This window comes from Corylus avellana, chromosome 8 (genome assembly GCF_965113065.1).
Source record: "Corylus avellana chromosome 8, dhCorAvel1.hap1.2, whole genome shotgun sequence".
In the NCBI taxonomy this organism is placed as follows: domain Eukaryota; kingdom Viridiplantae; phylum Streptophyta; class Magnoliopsida; order Fagales; family Betulaceae; genus Corylus; species Corylus avellana.
This window is the reverse complement of record NC_142497.1, coordinates 1,489,560-1,504,601: the sequence shown is the minus strand read 5'-3', so window position 1 is coordinate 1,504,601 and position 15,042 is coordinate 1,489,560. Positions and strand designations below refer to the sequence as shown.

The window sequence follows — 15,042 nt, the reverse complement described above, 5'->3', positions numbered from 1 at the left end:
TGTGCTTCCACAGATTCACTTTGTTTGGTGAAAGGAGGAGGAGGGTACTCTGGAAAACAAAAGAAAAATAAAATTAAAAAATAAAAAGGAAAGAGAAAGACAACTGTGTAAGAGTGTTTGGAAGGTTTTGGATATTTCTGTCACCCACCTTGGGCCCTTTCGGCAAGAACAGCACTCAGACAGCTCAGTCTCTTCTGAATTGACAAATTTGTCCTCAACACCCAAAAAAATCCAACTTTTATACAGCAAGAAAAATGGTAACTTTTTTTAAGGGACAAATTTTTCACTAACATGGTCTATTAAATTAAGAGTAATAATAAAAAACCATATTTTTATTTATTATTATTTTACTATGCTAACATGATAGTGACAATCTGTTTTTGGATCCGTCATTATTAAAAAATGTTGAGGTGCAATAATGTCGTTTTGCTCATTTTTGTTTTTCTTAGAACATATCTTGCGAAGTGTAATTTTGAATGCCGTAAAAGGCTTTAACTTTATTTATTGGACACCAATTGATTTTTAAATGAGACAGTCAAATGCCCTATCCAACAAAAAAAATAATTTAAGGGTTTTTTTAACATTGACACGTTAATATGGTGAGATAATAGTCGAATAAAAGTATGGTTTTTAACTTTACTTCAAACTAATATGTGTTTTTAGAGTATGTGAAAATGTAGGTGAGAACTAAGAAGCCCTTGTCGTAAAAACAGATGTTAGTTTAATAAATTTTGTTGGAAGATTTCTTATGATTAACTTTGAAGGAAAGCTTGAGCCTTGGTCCATTCTAAGGATCCAAATCACTTTTTAGGGTTAACTTTTAAGAGTTGCAGAAGTAGAAGTGGGTTGCTTTTATTTGTCCACAAAAAGGTCAACTCTCATCAACAAAGGGAACATATTGGACATCACCAATATTGTTTGCATCAAAAGGTTATAAGTTCTAAGTTACCTCTTGGAAGTAGTTTAGGATGGTGTAAGATTTTACCCTTTTTTTTTCAAGGGTTAAAGGTCACCCACGTTTGCATGATGAACAATTGGCAGACCCACGGCCACAGCCACATAATGCTAATGGCTATATTTACATAGAGTAACTTGATTGTTAAGGATGTTTAGAGGGTTTTTCTTTAAAATATTATAATTTAGAGTGTTTTTTATTTTTATTGTTTGTTAATGTTTTTATTTTGAAAAAAGAAAACAAAAGATAAAAAGGAAAAGCTTTATCAAAAAAGCTATATCTATTAATTTATCCTCAGCTTTTCTTTGGTGCACGCTTGATCATCTAACCTAGCCTGAGAAAAAAGAAAAAAAGAAATTAATAGAAAAAAGAAAGGGTATACGAGGTCCATTAAGGTGGTCTGTCTTTGAAGGTTTTTAATTTGCATATGCCATGTTGCTTTCTTTCTGGTAAGATAAATCCAAATGCTTCTTCTTCTTTTTTTGTTGTTTCCCATACTACACCTATGACCTAACCTAAATCTAATTATTGTTATTGGTACATACGTCTTACAAAAATATATTTAGTTATAATTCTCATCCTCGTTTATTAACCGTTTTAAAAGACACTTTTTTTTTTTTTTTTTTTTTTCAAATCATTAACAAACAATTCATAAAGTAAAACACTTTTTAACCCAAAATAATTTTCAAATGTAAACCCTACCAACAACTACTTCTTATTTTATATTCCATCAAAATATTTTTTCAAACCAAAACAAGAATAAATAAATTTAAAAACATTATCAAATTGTCACCATACATTCCCATGAACAAAGACAAAGGAATTCCTTGCATTATTGGATCTCTTTCATATATATATATATATATGAGATACGCTTGGATTTTATCTTCTTAGGTTTGGGCCAAGCAACCTATTTTCGGTGCTGACCGGCCTATGCTCATATTGGCCTAAGGAGTCTCATTTCAATGAACTTAGAAAAATCACATTAGACCGTAACATACCCAATCATTCACATTACCTAAAATGGTTCAAACCTTGATAATGCTTCATTTGAAACAGGTCAAGAGGCATTAAATGCCAATTGTCCTTGTTATAGAAGAGAGTGGTGCTTCCATACCATCTTTGGTTCTTCAGGAAAGTTGCTCTTCCTCTTTAAGAAGAAAGAAAAATTCTTTATTTCAAGTTTTCAAAAAGAAATTCTCCCCGGCTCGCCGGTGCAGGCTTTTAAGCCGTTACTCTCAATACTTTAAAGTCCTCTTGAGCGCAGATTTGAACATCATCAATATACATGCTTGTATATGATATGTTGGGTAAGAAAAGATTAATATTGCACCGAAAGGAAACAGTGCAAAGAATCAAAAATCAAGCCCGGGAAACACATTGGGGAGGGAAAGGGACTAGATTATGAATTTGGTAGGAGCTTAAATAATGGGATCCAAAATGATGTGTATGTGTCTAATCAATGTACGTATAAAGGCCCTCTTAACAGGCAACAAAGTGCTATGATTGCAGGTGATGATAACACAAAGTATTCTAAGGACTCTCTCAAAGCAATAATTTGGAGGATACAACTTCAAACTGTTGGCATTGTAGTAGTGGAACTGCTTATGATAGTATCCATTTAATCATGTTGACAATCGTACCACCATTTCATGTTGTTGTCAATTTGTCATGGTTAAATTTGGAAACTATGGGCATTTTGGTAAATTACTTTCAAAGAGTCATGCCCACATAGAGTAGAAACTACTCTCTCCTCTCCTCCTCTCCCCACTCTCTCTCTCTCTCTGTCTCTCTCTGTGCTTCACATGCTCTCATTCTATTAATCCTTTAGAACAAAGACAAAAGGTTATTGGTTTGAGATACCTCCTCTACACATCTTTCTTTCTCTCTCTCTCTCTCTTGAGTATATCTCCCTAGTTTCTGGTTCTCCAAGATTTTGCACTGGATATGATCTTCCTCTCTTTGAATCAAATCCAACCGTCGGATACCCACATGCTAATCCTCTTTGTTTTTTTCTCACATTGAAAAATTTCTGAACTATTCCTACACTAGATATTCTCTTTTTTGGGTTCATATGTACTGCTCTGTTCTGTCCTCTGTTCATGGCTGCTGCTGCTACTACTGTCTCTCAAATCTTTGAAAACCACAACAGCAAAAGCAACACCAACACCAACAATACCAACCATGAAATCAGCAGGCAAGAAATCCAAGCTGCCATTGCCAAAGCAGTGGAGCTGAGAGCTCTCCATGCTGCTCTAATGCAAGGAAACAGTCCTGCCAATCTGAGATTCCAGTCTTCTTCCCCCGCTTCACACACTACTTCTCAGTTCTCTGCTCAAGATTACCCAGTTTTCACACCTGTGAGTATAAATTTTTCTTAATCTTCTCCATAATTTTTTGCTTTATAGCCTGTACTCTACGTGTTTTATGTATTGGGTTTTTGTTTTTTTAAATTAAAGTTAAACACTTGCTTTACAGTTTGCCACCAATATGAATTGCTAGCTTTGGCCTGAAACATAAGTATTTTAAGTTGATGATTCTTTTAGGTTCATGCCTCTAATTATACCAAAACCAACAAAGTCAATTTCACGTGTTGTAATGATGATCCTGTTGTTCATTTATTCTTTTATATTTTTTTTCGTGCATTAATTAATTGGATAGTGAAAGAACTGTTAGATGGGTCTCGCCCACCATAAGAGTTGCATTTAAAATCAAATAAATAGATAACCTCGTTATAATAAAGATTATTTATTCTCTATGTTCATGTATACATCCGTGTGTGTGTTTTTTTAAGTACTCTTTATGCGCTTCTGACCTTATTTACTGTCAGGATTATTTCTGAATTTTGCCTGTAATCGAATATTGTTAACGTATTTGCAGAATTTTATGACAACTATTCTTTTCTACTTTTGCATTGATTTCCAGTCTGTGTTTAAATGGGGGTATGTTTACCACAGATCTTTAGTTCTTGAGCCTACATTTGACCCACAAAGAAAAATTCTCTATTTCAATATTTGCAATTTTTGTTTGTACAATTATGGAAAAGTTTCTGAATTTGGGAAATATTGACAGAGCTATGAAGATGAACCGCTGGCAGGATATCATCAAATCCCACTAAAAGACCGAGCAATATCAGAAAGTTGGGATGAGTATGGACTAGGAGGATATGGCAATGAAACTGTTTTATCAGATTATAAGGAGAATTCATCATCAAGAAAGGGATTGCCTTCTGGTTTGGCCGGCTTAGAATCCCACATTTGTCCAGCTGAAGATCACAAATCTGTCACTGGTTCTTGTTCAACGCAGATCACTGTCCTTCAAACATCCCCCGGGAATGACTTCTTTAAGTCAAGCAGAAGAAACAGTTTGGCGGACTTCAAATCAGTATCCTCCTCCTGCAATAGATGCAAGCCTGCAATTATAACTACAGAATCTGAGAATTTGACAAAAAACAGCAGGAATTCTAATATTATTGTTCCATTAACTGATTCTCACTCATCCATTCAATCACAACCCAAGAATCGGGGAGTGATCTCATGGCTTTTTCCTCGTTTAAAGAAGAAGAACAAGAACGAAAACTCCCCAAACCGAGCGGAATCTGAGGAAGTCTCCCAAATCTTTAAGGACTTGGGGATAATGTCAATGGAAACATTGAAGAAAGAGCTGATGGAAGCAAATGAGAATAGAGACGCAGCCTTGATGGAAGTTGCTGAGATGAAATCTTCCTTGGGGGAGCTTAGACAGAAGCTGGAGTACTTGGAGACTTACTGTGAAGAGCTGAAGAGAGCTTTGAGACAATCCATGCAGGCAAAGGATTCCCAAATTCCTGAAAAGCTTGGAACTTTTCCTAAAAGAGGGAAATCCTCAGATGGGAGTGGAGAGAATTTAATGCCTGTCAATGAGGAAGTAATGGTGGAAGGTTTCTTGCAGGTAGTATCAGAAGCAAGATTGTCAGTGAAGCAATTCTGCAAGACCCTTGTTGGGCAGATTGAAGAAACTGATAACACTCTAATGGACAACTTAAATTTGCTTCTCCAACCATATAAACTGTCTTTGAATTCCAAATACTCAAAGGCAGTGTTATACCATTTGGAAGCTTTCATAAACCAATCACTCTACCAAGACTTTGAGAACTGTGTATTTCAGAAGAATGGCACCCCAAAGCTCTTAGATCCCCAGCAAGATCGCCAGGCACAATTCTCATCCTTTGTTGCACTGAGGAACTTGAGCTGGAATGAGGTATTAAGGAAGGGGACCAAATATTACAGTGAGGAATTCAGTAAGTTTTGTGATCAGAAAATGAGCTGCATTATCACCATGCTGAACTGGACAAGACCGTGGCCTGAGCAGCTTCTCCAAGCATTCTTTGTTGCTGCCAAGTGCATATGGCTGCTGCATTTGCTTGCCTTTTCTTTCAATCCACCATTGGGGATTTTGAGGGTTGATGAGAACAGAAGCTTTGATCCCCATTACATGGAAGATATGTTCATGGAAAGGCAGAGGTCACATGGTCCTAGCCGAGTTAAGGTCATGGTGATGCCAGGGTTTTATGTTCAGGACAGGGTTTTGAGGTGTAAGGTTGTTTGTAGGTATAAATCTGTAGCTTAAGTTGTTTGGAAATTGGTTTTATCATCATTAATCTCACCTTAGAGAAGTTTGTAATTATCATATTGACATGCTAATAAATGTTGAGTAATGTTACTCTTCACACTTATTTATCACACTTATTTATCACGCCCGTGCATATTATAGATATGGATCCCTTGGAATTCCTAGGTTCTGGAATTAGGAATCCAAGCCGTCTATTTTAATCCAATAGCTACTATCCTTCCACGTGTCCTATTTATAATAAAATAATATTTAAATTTTATTATTTCTTTTATATTTTCTTTTTAAAATTTAAATATTATTTTATTATAAGTGGGACATGTAGCAGGACAATAGCCATTGGAGTAAAATTGACGGTCCGAAACCCTAATTCCAGAATCTAGAATTTCTCTAAGAATTTCAGGTGATCCAAATCCGCACATTACACCTATTGACAAGACGTATTTTAAATAATTTTCTATGTCAGCCAATAAAAAAAAAATAAAAAATAAAAATAAACTACTTAAAATCCATAACATAAGTCGATGAAACATAAGTGTAAAAAGTAATATTACTCATAAATATTTTAATGAGTTTCATTTATGAATAATATTATATATTACGCATTTATCTCATTTTTAATCTATTTGAATTTGATATGACCATATCCGTGACTATCGAAGACTAATAGAAAAGATTAAAGTGAAATAAGGTTGTATTGTTGAACAACCAACAATGGCTTTATATAAACTTTGTTGAGTATTAGGTCAAGTTTTTGATGTTGAAGTGATTGATTGAAGCCTATCTTAATTACCATAACGATTTCTATTTTGTTTTTGACTTTTCGTGCACTTCTTATTACTTTATTCCATAACTTTTGTACCGCAATTTCCCTTGTTTGCCACGACAGGGACTCATGCTACTTCCCGAATATTTGCCAAATAATAATTAAAAAAAAAGAGAATAAATATATGGAATCATAGTGAGAGAGATGAATTCATATTAGCTATGTTTGGCAAGGGGAAGCCCCGCACTGTAGCTGGAACGGTACTGTTTTAGCTACAGTGCAATCTGACACCAACAGACGCTAATTTTGACTTTGTAATTTTTTTTTTTTTTTTTTTGTTAAAGCAAAATATATATATATTTTTTTTTAAAAAAAAAAAGGGAGGAGAACGATGGGGTGGCTGGAGCCACCCCCATGGCCAAAAAAAAAAAAAAAAAAAAAGGGAAGGGGTGTATTTGGGGGTGGCCCGATCGTTCTCCTCCCTCCTTTTTTTTTTTTAATATTTTGTTTTAACAAAAAATTAAAAAAAAAAAAAAAATTACAAAGTCAAAATTAGCGTCTGTTGGTGTTAGATTGCACTGTAGCTGGAACAGTACCGTTCCAGCTACAGTGCAGGGCTTCCCCTTGCCAAACATAGCTATTGAAATTAAAGTATCAATCATTTGGATCACATGCATGGAAAGAAAAATGTTGGGCTATTGCAGCTTTTATTAATTTTTCTTTTGACAATAAAAAAATTTAAAGAAAAAGGATAAAAGATTTTCTATGTTATTTCATTCCAAGGGCCACAAGTCTTCTTCAATATATTGATGGCCCATATCCAGCCTGAACCAGCCACAGAAATTCTTTCTTCTAACTGAGGACCATATATCAATTTCATTCAGCCCCAAAAGAAAACCCATCCATCCTAAGTTGCCTGCTAGAACATCCACCCAGACAAGATTTTCGTCCCTCCTCTTAAGGACACTCGTCTTATTTTTTATTTTTTTTTTATATGTTCACACAATGGAAAAGGGAGGGAAGATTCAAACTAGTGACTTCCACTTTATTAAACGTGGTTCAGAGCCGATTAAGCTACCCCTTGGAGACTACTTGTCTCAATTTTAGGATTTCAATATAGGCTACTCTATTGAGGAGAAAGAGAAAAAAAAATAGGTAAAGTCTACTTAACCCCCTCAAACTATACCACCCCAATGACAATTTAACCCCCAAATTATCAATTGTGACAATTTACCCTCCAAACTACTAAAACAATGACAATGTACCCCGGATTTTTTAAAAAATGACGAAATTACCCTTACTAAAAAAAAACTAATTTTTTTTTCCAAAATTTTAAAGGTATTTTTGTCTTATTAAAAATTTTATAGGGGCAATTCGTCATTTTGCTAGCATTGAGGGTCCATTCTCATTGTTTTGGTAGTATAGGGGGTAAATTGTCGTAATTGATATTTTGGGAGGGTAGATTGTTATTGGAGTGGTAGTTTGAGGGGGTTAAGTGGACTTTATCAAAAAAAAAAAAATTAAAACCCAATTAATACCATCAGAGAAATTTTTGCAAATATAGGCCACTCTATTGAGGAGAGAGAGACGTGGAGAAGGAGAAAAAAAAGGGGTTAAAACGCAATTAATATAATTAATACTCAATTACAATTTTTTCAACTTTCGCACACATTATAATGATGATTTCGTCCCCAAGGAGTAGTTCAATCGGCAGTAGATCACGCCTCATAAAGCGGAGATCACTGGTTCAAATTCTCCTTCCCCTTCCCTTGTGTGGACATGTCAAAAAAAACAAAAAAAATGATTTCATGAGTGATATAACCTTGTGTCTAGTGAGAAACACAGAGAGTCAAAAATTTAAATTTTTTTTTGGTTTTTTGTGTTTAACCGCAACGAAAGGCAATATAATAAATGTCAACCAGGATACACATTTTTTTTTTTTTTAATTTTAATTTTAATTTTAATATTTTTAACTGTCATTTATTACACTTCTATTGACTTAAGAATTTGAACATTGAAATAGGAACAAAATATGTGTTTAAAGTTGAAGTTTGGAAAAAATTTGTGTCTATCACATTTCATAGTTTTTTTGGAAAGGGAAAGAGTTTGTTTGATCAGAATAGGATTTGGAGAAGTATTTTTGTCTTTTCACTTTTTGAGAGAACAAAAATATCATTTTACTGTAACTAACTAGATATTCTTCAATTTAAATGAATTGGAGAGGTTGGATCATAGTTTACTCGCTTATAAATAGAGGTTTTACTAGCACCAATGAAGGCATAGACATTGTATGATTTTGGAGAATGATGGTACAGAAAGTCATTGAACCACGGCTGAATCCCTCACCAATGGTGGTCACACTCACAGCTCCTAATCCTCCCATTCTTAACGACCCAACATTAACATCAACATGGTCTCATCGTGCATGGGTAGCAAGTGGGTGCACCACGGTGCTCATCTCTCTAGCGAAGGCAATAGCGGGTGCAGCTGAATCACACACGTGGCTCGAGCCCATTTTAGCAGGCTTGCTTGGCTACATTTTAGTCGACCTTGCGTCTGGATTCTACCACTGGCGTATTGACAACTATGGCAGTTCCTCAACTCCACTTTTTGGCACCCAAATAGAGGCATTCCAAGGCCACCATAAGAGGCCATGGAGGGTCACGAGGATTCAATTTGCAAACATCCTACATGTGCTTGCTCGTGGCGTGACCTTAACCGTGCTCCCAATAGACCTTGCTTGTAATGACCCAACCAATCATGGGTTCGTTGCTGTGTGCTCAGGTTGCATTATGTTCAGCCTGAAATTTCATGCTTGGGCTCATACGCCAAAGAGCCAGCTTCCACTGCCTGTGGTTGCACTGCAAGATGCAGGACTTCTTGTGTCAGGTTCAAAACATGCTGCTCATCATCTTCCACCTTATGACAAAAACTATTGCATAGTGAGTGGTGTTTGGAATGAGTTTTTGGATAAGCAAAGGGCTTTTGAGGCATTGGAGAAGATGTTGTTCTTTACTCTTGGAGTGCGACCCCGCTCTTGGAGTGATCATCCCAGCTCTAGCTGCATGGACCAAAGAGACTCAGACCCCTTGATGTAGAAATTGAGCTCAAGTTGTCTTAACGTAAACACCAGAACGTATGGATGACTACAACCATAGTAATTTAAACTTTCTTCAAGTTCTCTTAGCTGGCTGGGTCTTGCATGGAGGAGCCCAACACATCAATTGCAAAAGAAGTCTATATATATATATATATATATAATAGAAGATCTTCTCATCGTTTGGAAGTCATGATTGAAAATCAAACCCCATCCTGCATGTGATTATCTTATGTTATATTTCACCTTAATGTTATTTTTTTTATTTTATTTTTATCTGTGTTTATCTCGTGTTAAATATATTGGATAATATATTAGAAGCGGAAGAAACAGAGAGAAGAGAGAGAGAGCGAAAGCACACAATGGACTTCATTGTATTGACTCTGATAATAATAATGAATACAGATGCCTCTATTTATAGAGAGACAGGTAACCTAATAGATTAAGGAAATATAAACCTAGTATAAAAAGGAAAGGTAAACCTAGTAGAATAAAAAAAGGTAAACCTAGTAGACTAATAATACATAAAGAAGTAAATAACAAGTAATATTCTTAACATCCCCCCTCAAACTCAATGTGTAAACTTGAGTTTGGATAGACGAAAAGGGAAAGAAAAAGGAATTCGCCGAAAAAGCTGCTTGTGCTTAAACAATTGCCGAAGTAACGCCATAAAAGCTGTTAGAGACCGGTGGATTATGCCTGAATTTGAGCAATGCATTTAAGCTGGAGCTTGGTTCACTTGGTGGATTCTGCCTGAATTTGAGCAATGCATTTAAGCTGAAGCTTGGTTCACTTGGTGGTAATTTGACTTGAATACCATATACTAGTAATGAAGAAGCTTGCCTAGTCGGCTGATAAAAGCAAGGCTGGTTAAAAGTGGCTTGTTTGGCCCGTAACCCTTGGACCGTCTCGCCTGATTGGCTGAGCTAAAGTCTGACCCAAAAATTCTAGCTAGTAGACCGTCTTGCCTGGTCGGCTGAGATAAGCAGGGCCGGTTGAAGAGGCTAATTATGCCTGAAACCCTTGGACTGTCTCGCCTTGTCGGCTGAAGTAAAGTCTAATCCATCTAACTAGTAGACCGTCTTGCCTAGTTGGCTGAGCTAAGTAAGGAGAAAAATGGCCAGTTGAAGAGGCTAATCATGCCTAAAACCCTTGGACCGTTGAAAGGTTTGACCCAAAAAAAATCTCACTAGTAATGGATCAATGGCCTAGGAGAGGCTGCAGTGACCGGTGAAAGCGGTATTTGGCGAGGCATAAGTGGGCCGGTTGAAAGGGGCTTCTTTGGCCTGAAAACCCATGGACCTGACGAAAGATTGGTCTGACTTGAGAGTGCCTACCGCAAGAAGAATGAACCGGATTGAACTGTGCCAAAGAAAAGGCTATGGAACCGAATTGAACAAGCATGAACCAACTTGAACCGCATAAAACAAACGCCTAAATTTGGAGAAGAATCTTGTTTTTTGCCATATAGATATGCCAAAAGCAAAAATAGACCACAAATTTGAAACTAGGACGAAAAATTGAGTAGAAAACACCTGGTCAACTTTTTCAGTGGTCAAAGTCAATGCTAGAAAAGTCAACCTTGACAAGGTGCTGACGTGGCTGATGTGTTGACATTGCAGTGGCTGATGACGTGGCACTCAAGGCTGACGTGTCTCTACTGACGTTGCACTTAGGGCTGACGTGGCCGTTGGAGCTTCTGGAGCGTGTGGACACGCGCGACTGAAGGCAATGTGTGAATCTCACACGCAAATATATAAGTGGCGCGTGAGAGCGCGTGGAATACTGGATCTGGATTTTGGTTGCAGTTCTGGAGTCACAGGGATGGGGGAGCAGATCTATCGATCGGTGGCCTGATAGAAGTAATCGGACCACCGTGGCGGCCGATGGTGGAATTGTCGAACCTTTGGGTGGCGCGTGAGGGCTCATGAGGGCTCTGATGGGACTGAGTGATGCGGTTCTGTGACGGTTGGCTTCCGGGCTTTCAAGCTGTATAGTGATCTGCTGAAAACTTCGAGGATAAGATAGAGAACCGTGAGGGACAGAGGGATGGATGCGCCGGATAACATTGGCGGCGCCGGAAAACGTCAAAGACGTTTATTGGAGGCCACAGAAAGGTGGCTCTGATACCATGTTAAATATATTGGATAATATATTAGAAGCGGAAGAAAGAGAGAGAAGAGAGAGAGGAGAGAGAGAGAGAGCGAAAGCACACAATGAACTACATTGTATTGACACCAATAATAATAATGAATACAGAGGCCTCTATTTATAGAGAGGCATGTAACCTAATAGATTAAGGAAATGTAAACCTAGTATAATAAGGAAAGATAAACCTAGTAGAATAAGAAAAAGAAAACCTAGTAGAATAAGAAAAAGTAAACCTAGTAGACTAATAATACCTAAAGAAGTAAATAACAAGTAATATTCTTAACATCTCGAATAAGTAAACAAGTTATTAAAGCCCTCTTGTACTCCATGGAATATATATAATTCATTCAATGAATGAATCAAGTATTAATTTTTCATTAAAGCTTTAAGCTATTGAGATAATTATATTTCTCTTTATGAGGTATGTTTCGTCTTTCCTTTCCGTGGAGAGATTTTACCAAAAACCTATTATTGGATTCGTGTTATTACAACTTTGTGCAATGCAAGATGGGTGTTTTGTGGATATATATTCAACGATAATGTTGTTATATTGAAAATTTGAGATAGGCATTAATTGCACAATGAGGCACGTATGGATAAGGATCCGGCCCCTGTAATTCGCCCTCTTTCTCTTTGGGCAAAACTATCTATTCAACCATAAAAGGTTAAGAAGAAGGATACCTTGGAGCTAGAATTTTTAGGCCAATAAGTTTTGTTTATGTTACTGTTGGAGAGTGGAGAGAGAGACGTAGAGAAAGAGAGAGAGTTGGAGAGAAAAAAAAAAAAAGAGGGGGGGGGGGGGGGGGGGGGGGGTGGTGTGGGGTGCGGTGTTAAAACGCACAGAAAAAAGAGCCTATTCAAGTACTAAAAGTAGAAATTATGGATTCAGAGATGTGTCGCAATTTGTAGGACAAAAATTTGCCACTCTATTGAGGAGAGGGGAGAGAGGTGGAGAGAGAGACGTGCCGGAGAGAAAAGAGAGAGAGAGACAGAAAAGAGGTTAAAACTAAATTAATACAATTTAATAGTTATTAGTTACTATTGGAGAGTGGAGAGAGAGAAGACGGAGAGATCTAGAGAGAGCTGTGGAAAAAAAAAAAAAAAAAAAAAGTGGAGAGGATTAGATCCTACAATTTTTTTAAAATTGTAAATTCTCAAATTATTTTAGGCAACAAGATATTAAAAAGAAATTTTCCTCTCAAAACGCTTCATCTTAACTTTTGTAAAGGTTTCCTAAAAAAAATATGAGTTACAGGCACGTATGACAATTTTAGGCTTTTAATATGGGCGAGGGGTGCCGGGCTACTCTATTGAAGATAGAGAGATGGAGAGAAAAAGAGACGCGGAGATGTAGAGAAAACAAAAGTAGTTAAAACCAATGTTTTAGAGAGGAGACCATGCTACTGGTCTTATGTCCAATTCTTGCAAATTCATTATAGGATTTTTAGGACTCACATATATCCAAGGCAGGGGATAGAAATTTGCTACAAACTACATGTGAGAAGTACATATTTTTAGCTATGAAACATATATCACTTTATTAAATTAGTTCGTATGAATTAGATACAAACCAATTTATAGCTAATTTTTGTTGGGAAATAGGGTTATGGTACTAAAATTTATAAGTTAGAACACATGTCCCAATTTGAAGGATATTTTTATCTTTTTATTTTTTGAGATGACAAAAATATTATTTTACTATAACTAATTAAATATTCTTCAATTTAAATGAATGAGAGAGGTTGGATCATAGTTTACTCGCTTATAAATAGAGGTTTTACTAGCACCAATGAAGGCATATACATGCATTATATGATTTTGGAGAATGATGGTACAGAAAGTCATTGAACCACGGCTGAATCCCTCACCAATGGTGGTCACACTCACAGCTCCTAATCCTCCCATTCTTAACGACCCAACGTTAACATCAACATGGTCCCATCGTGCATGGGTAGCTAGTGGGTGCACCGCGGTGCTCATCTCTCTAGCAAAGGCAATAGCGGGTGCAGCCGAATCACATACGTGGCTCGAGCTCATTTTAGCAGGCTTGCTTGGCTATATTTTAGCTGACCTTGCATCCGGAGTCTACCATTGGGGTATTGACAACTATGGCAGTGCATCAACTCCACTTTTTGGCACCCAAATAGAGGCATTCCAAGATCACCATAAGAGGCCATGGAGGGTCACGAGGATTCAATTTGCAAACATCCTACATGTGCTTGCTCGTGGCGTGACCTTAACCGTGCTCCCAATAGACCTTGCTTGTAATGACCCAACCATTCATGGGTTCGTTGCTGTGTGCTCAGGTTGCATTATGTTCAGCCTGAAATTTCATGCTTGGGCTCATACGCCAAAGAGCCAGCTTCCACTGCCTGTGGTTGCACTGCAAGATGCAGGACTTGTTGTGTCAGGTTCAAAACATGCTGCTCATCATCTTCCACCTTATGACAAAAACTATTGCATGGTTAGTGGTGTTTGGAATGAGTTTTTGGATAAGCAAAGGGCTTTTGAGGCATTGTAGAAGATGTTTTTCTTTACTCTTGGAGTGCGACCCCGCTCTTGGAGTGATCATCCCAGCTCTAGCTGCATGGACCAAAGAGACTCAGACGCCTTGATGTAGAAGTTGAGCTCAAGTTGTCTTAACGTAAACACCAGAACGTATAAATGACTACAACCATAGTAATTTAAACTTTCTTCAAGTTCGCTTAGCTGGCTGGGTCTTGCATGGAGGAGCCCAGCACATCAACTGCAATATATATATAATGAATGAATCAAGTATTAATTTTTCATTAAAGCTTTAAGCTATTGAGATAATTATATTTCTCTTTTTTGAGGTATGTTTCGTCTTTCCTTTCCGTTGAGAGATTTTACCAAAAACCTATTATTGGATTCGTGTTATTACAAATTTGTGCAATGCAAGATGGGTGTTTTGTGGATATATATATATTCAACGATAATGTTGTTATATTGAAAATTTGAGATAGGGATTAATTGCACAATGAGGCAGGTATGGACAAGGATTCGGCCCCTATAATTCGCCCTCCTTCTCTTTGGGCTAAACTATCTATTTAAACGTCTTCAAAGGATAGTTCAATTAGTTGGGAACTATGCTTTTTGAAGTGAAGATCACTAGTTTGAATCTTTCTATCTCTTGTGGGGACATGTAATAAAAAAAAAATAATAAAAATAAAAACTATCTATTCAAACAAAAAAGGTTAAGAAGAAGAATACCTTGGAGCTAGAATTTTTAGGCCAATAAGTTTTGTTTATGTTACTGTTGGAGAGTGGAGAGAGAGACGTGGAGAAAGAGGGAGAGTTGGAAAAAAAAGAGTTAAAACGCACAGAAAAAAGAGCCTATTCAAGTACTAAAAGTAGAAATTATGGATTCAGAGATGTGTCGCAATTTGCCGGACAAAAATTTGGCACTACTCTATTGAGGAGAGGGGAGAGAGGTGGAGAGAGAGA

The 15,042-nt window shown here is 37.0% G+C and overlaps 2 protein-coding genes and 1 pseudogene across 2 annotated transcripts; all 3 read left to right on the top strand.

The window, feature by feature from the left end:
• Window positions 1-2,734: 2,734 nt before the first annotated feature.
• LOC132163517 (DNA double-strand break repair RAD50 ATPase) lies at window positions 2,735-5,667 on the top strand. The gene is made up of 2 exons (XM_059573828.2): window positions 2,735-3,315; window positions 4,028-5,667. Exons 1-2 carry the CDS (start codon window positions 3,058-3,060, stop codon window positions 5,561-5,563), a joined length of 1,794 nt encoding a protein of 597 aa, XP_059429811.2. The 5' UTR covers window positions 2,735-3,057; the 3' UTR covers window positions 5,564-5,667.
• A 2,986-nt stretch (window positions 5,668-8,653) lies between these two features.
• On the top strand, window positions 8,654-9,470 carry LOC132163745 (fatty acid desaturase 4, chloroplastic pseudogene; annotated as a pseudogene).
• A 3,974-nt stretch (window positions 9,471-13,444) lies between these two features.
• LOC132163744 (fatty acid desaturase 4-like 2, chloroplastic) lies at window positions 13,445-14,338 on the top strand. The gene has a single exon (XM_059574114.2). The coding sequence runs from the start codon at window positions 13,448-13,450 to the stop codon at window positions 14,096-14,098; it is 651 nt and encodes a 216-aa protein (XP_059430097.2). The 5' UTR covers window positions 13,445-13,447; the 3' UTR covers window positions 14,099-14,338.
• The last annotated feature ends 704 nt before the right edge of the window (window positions 14,339-15,042 follow it).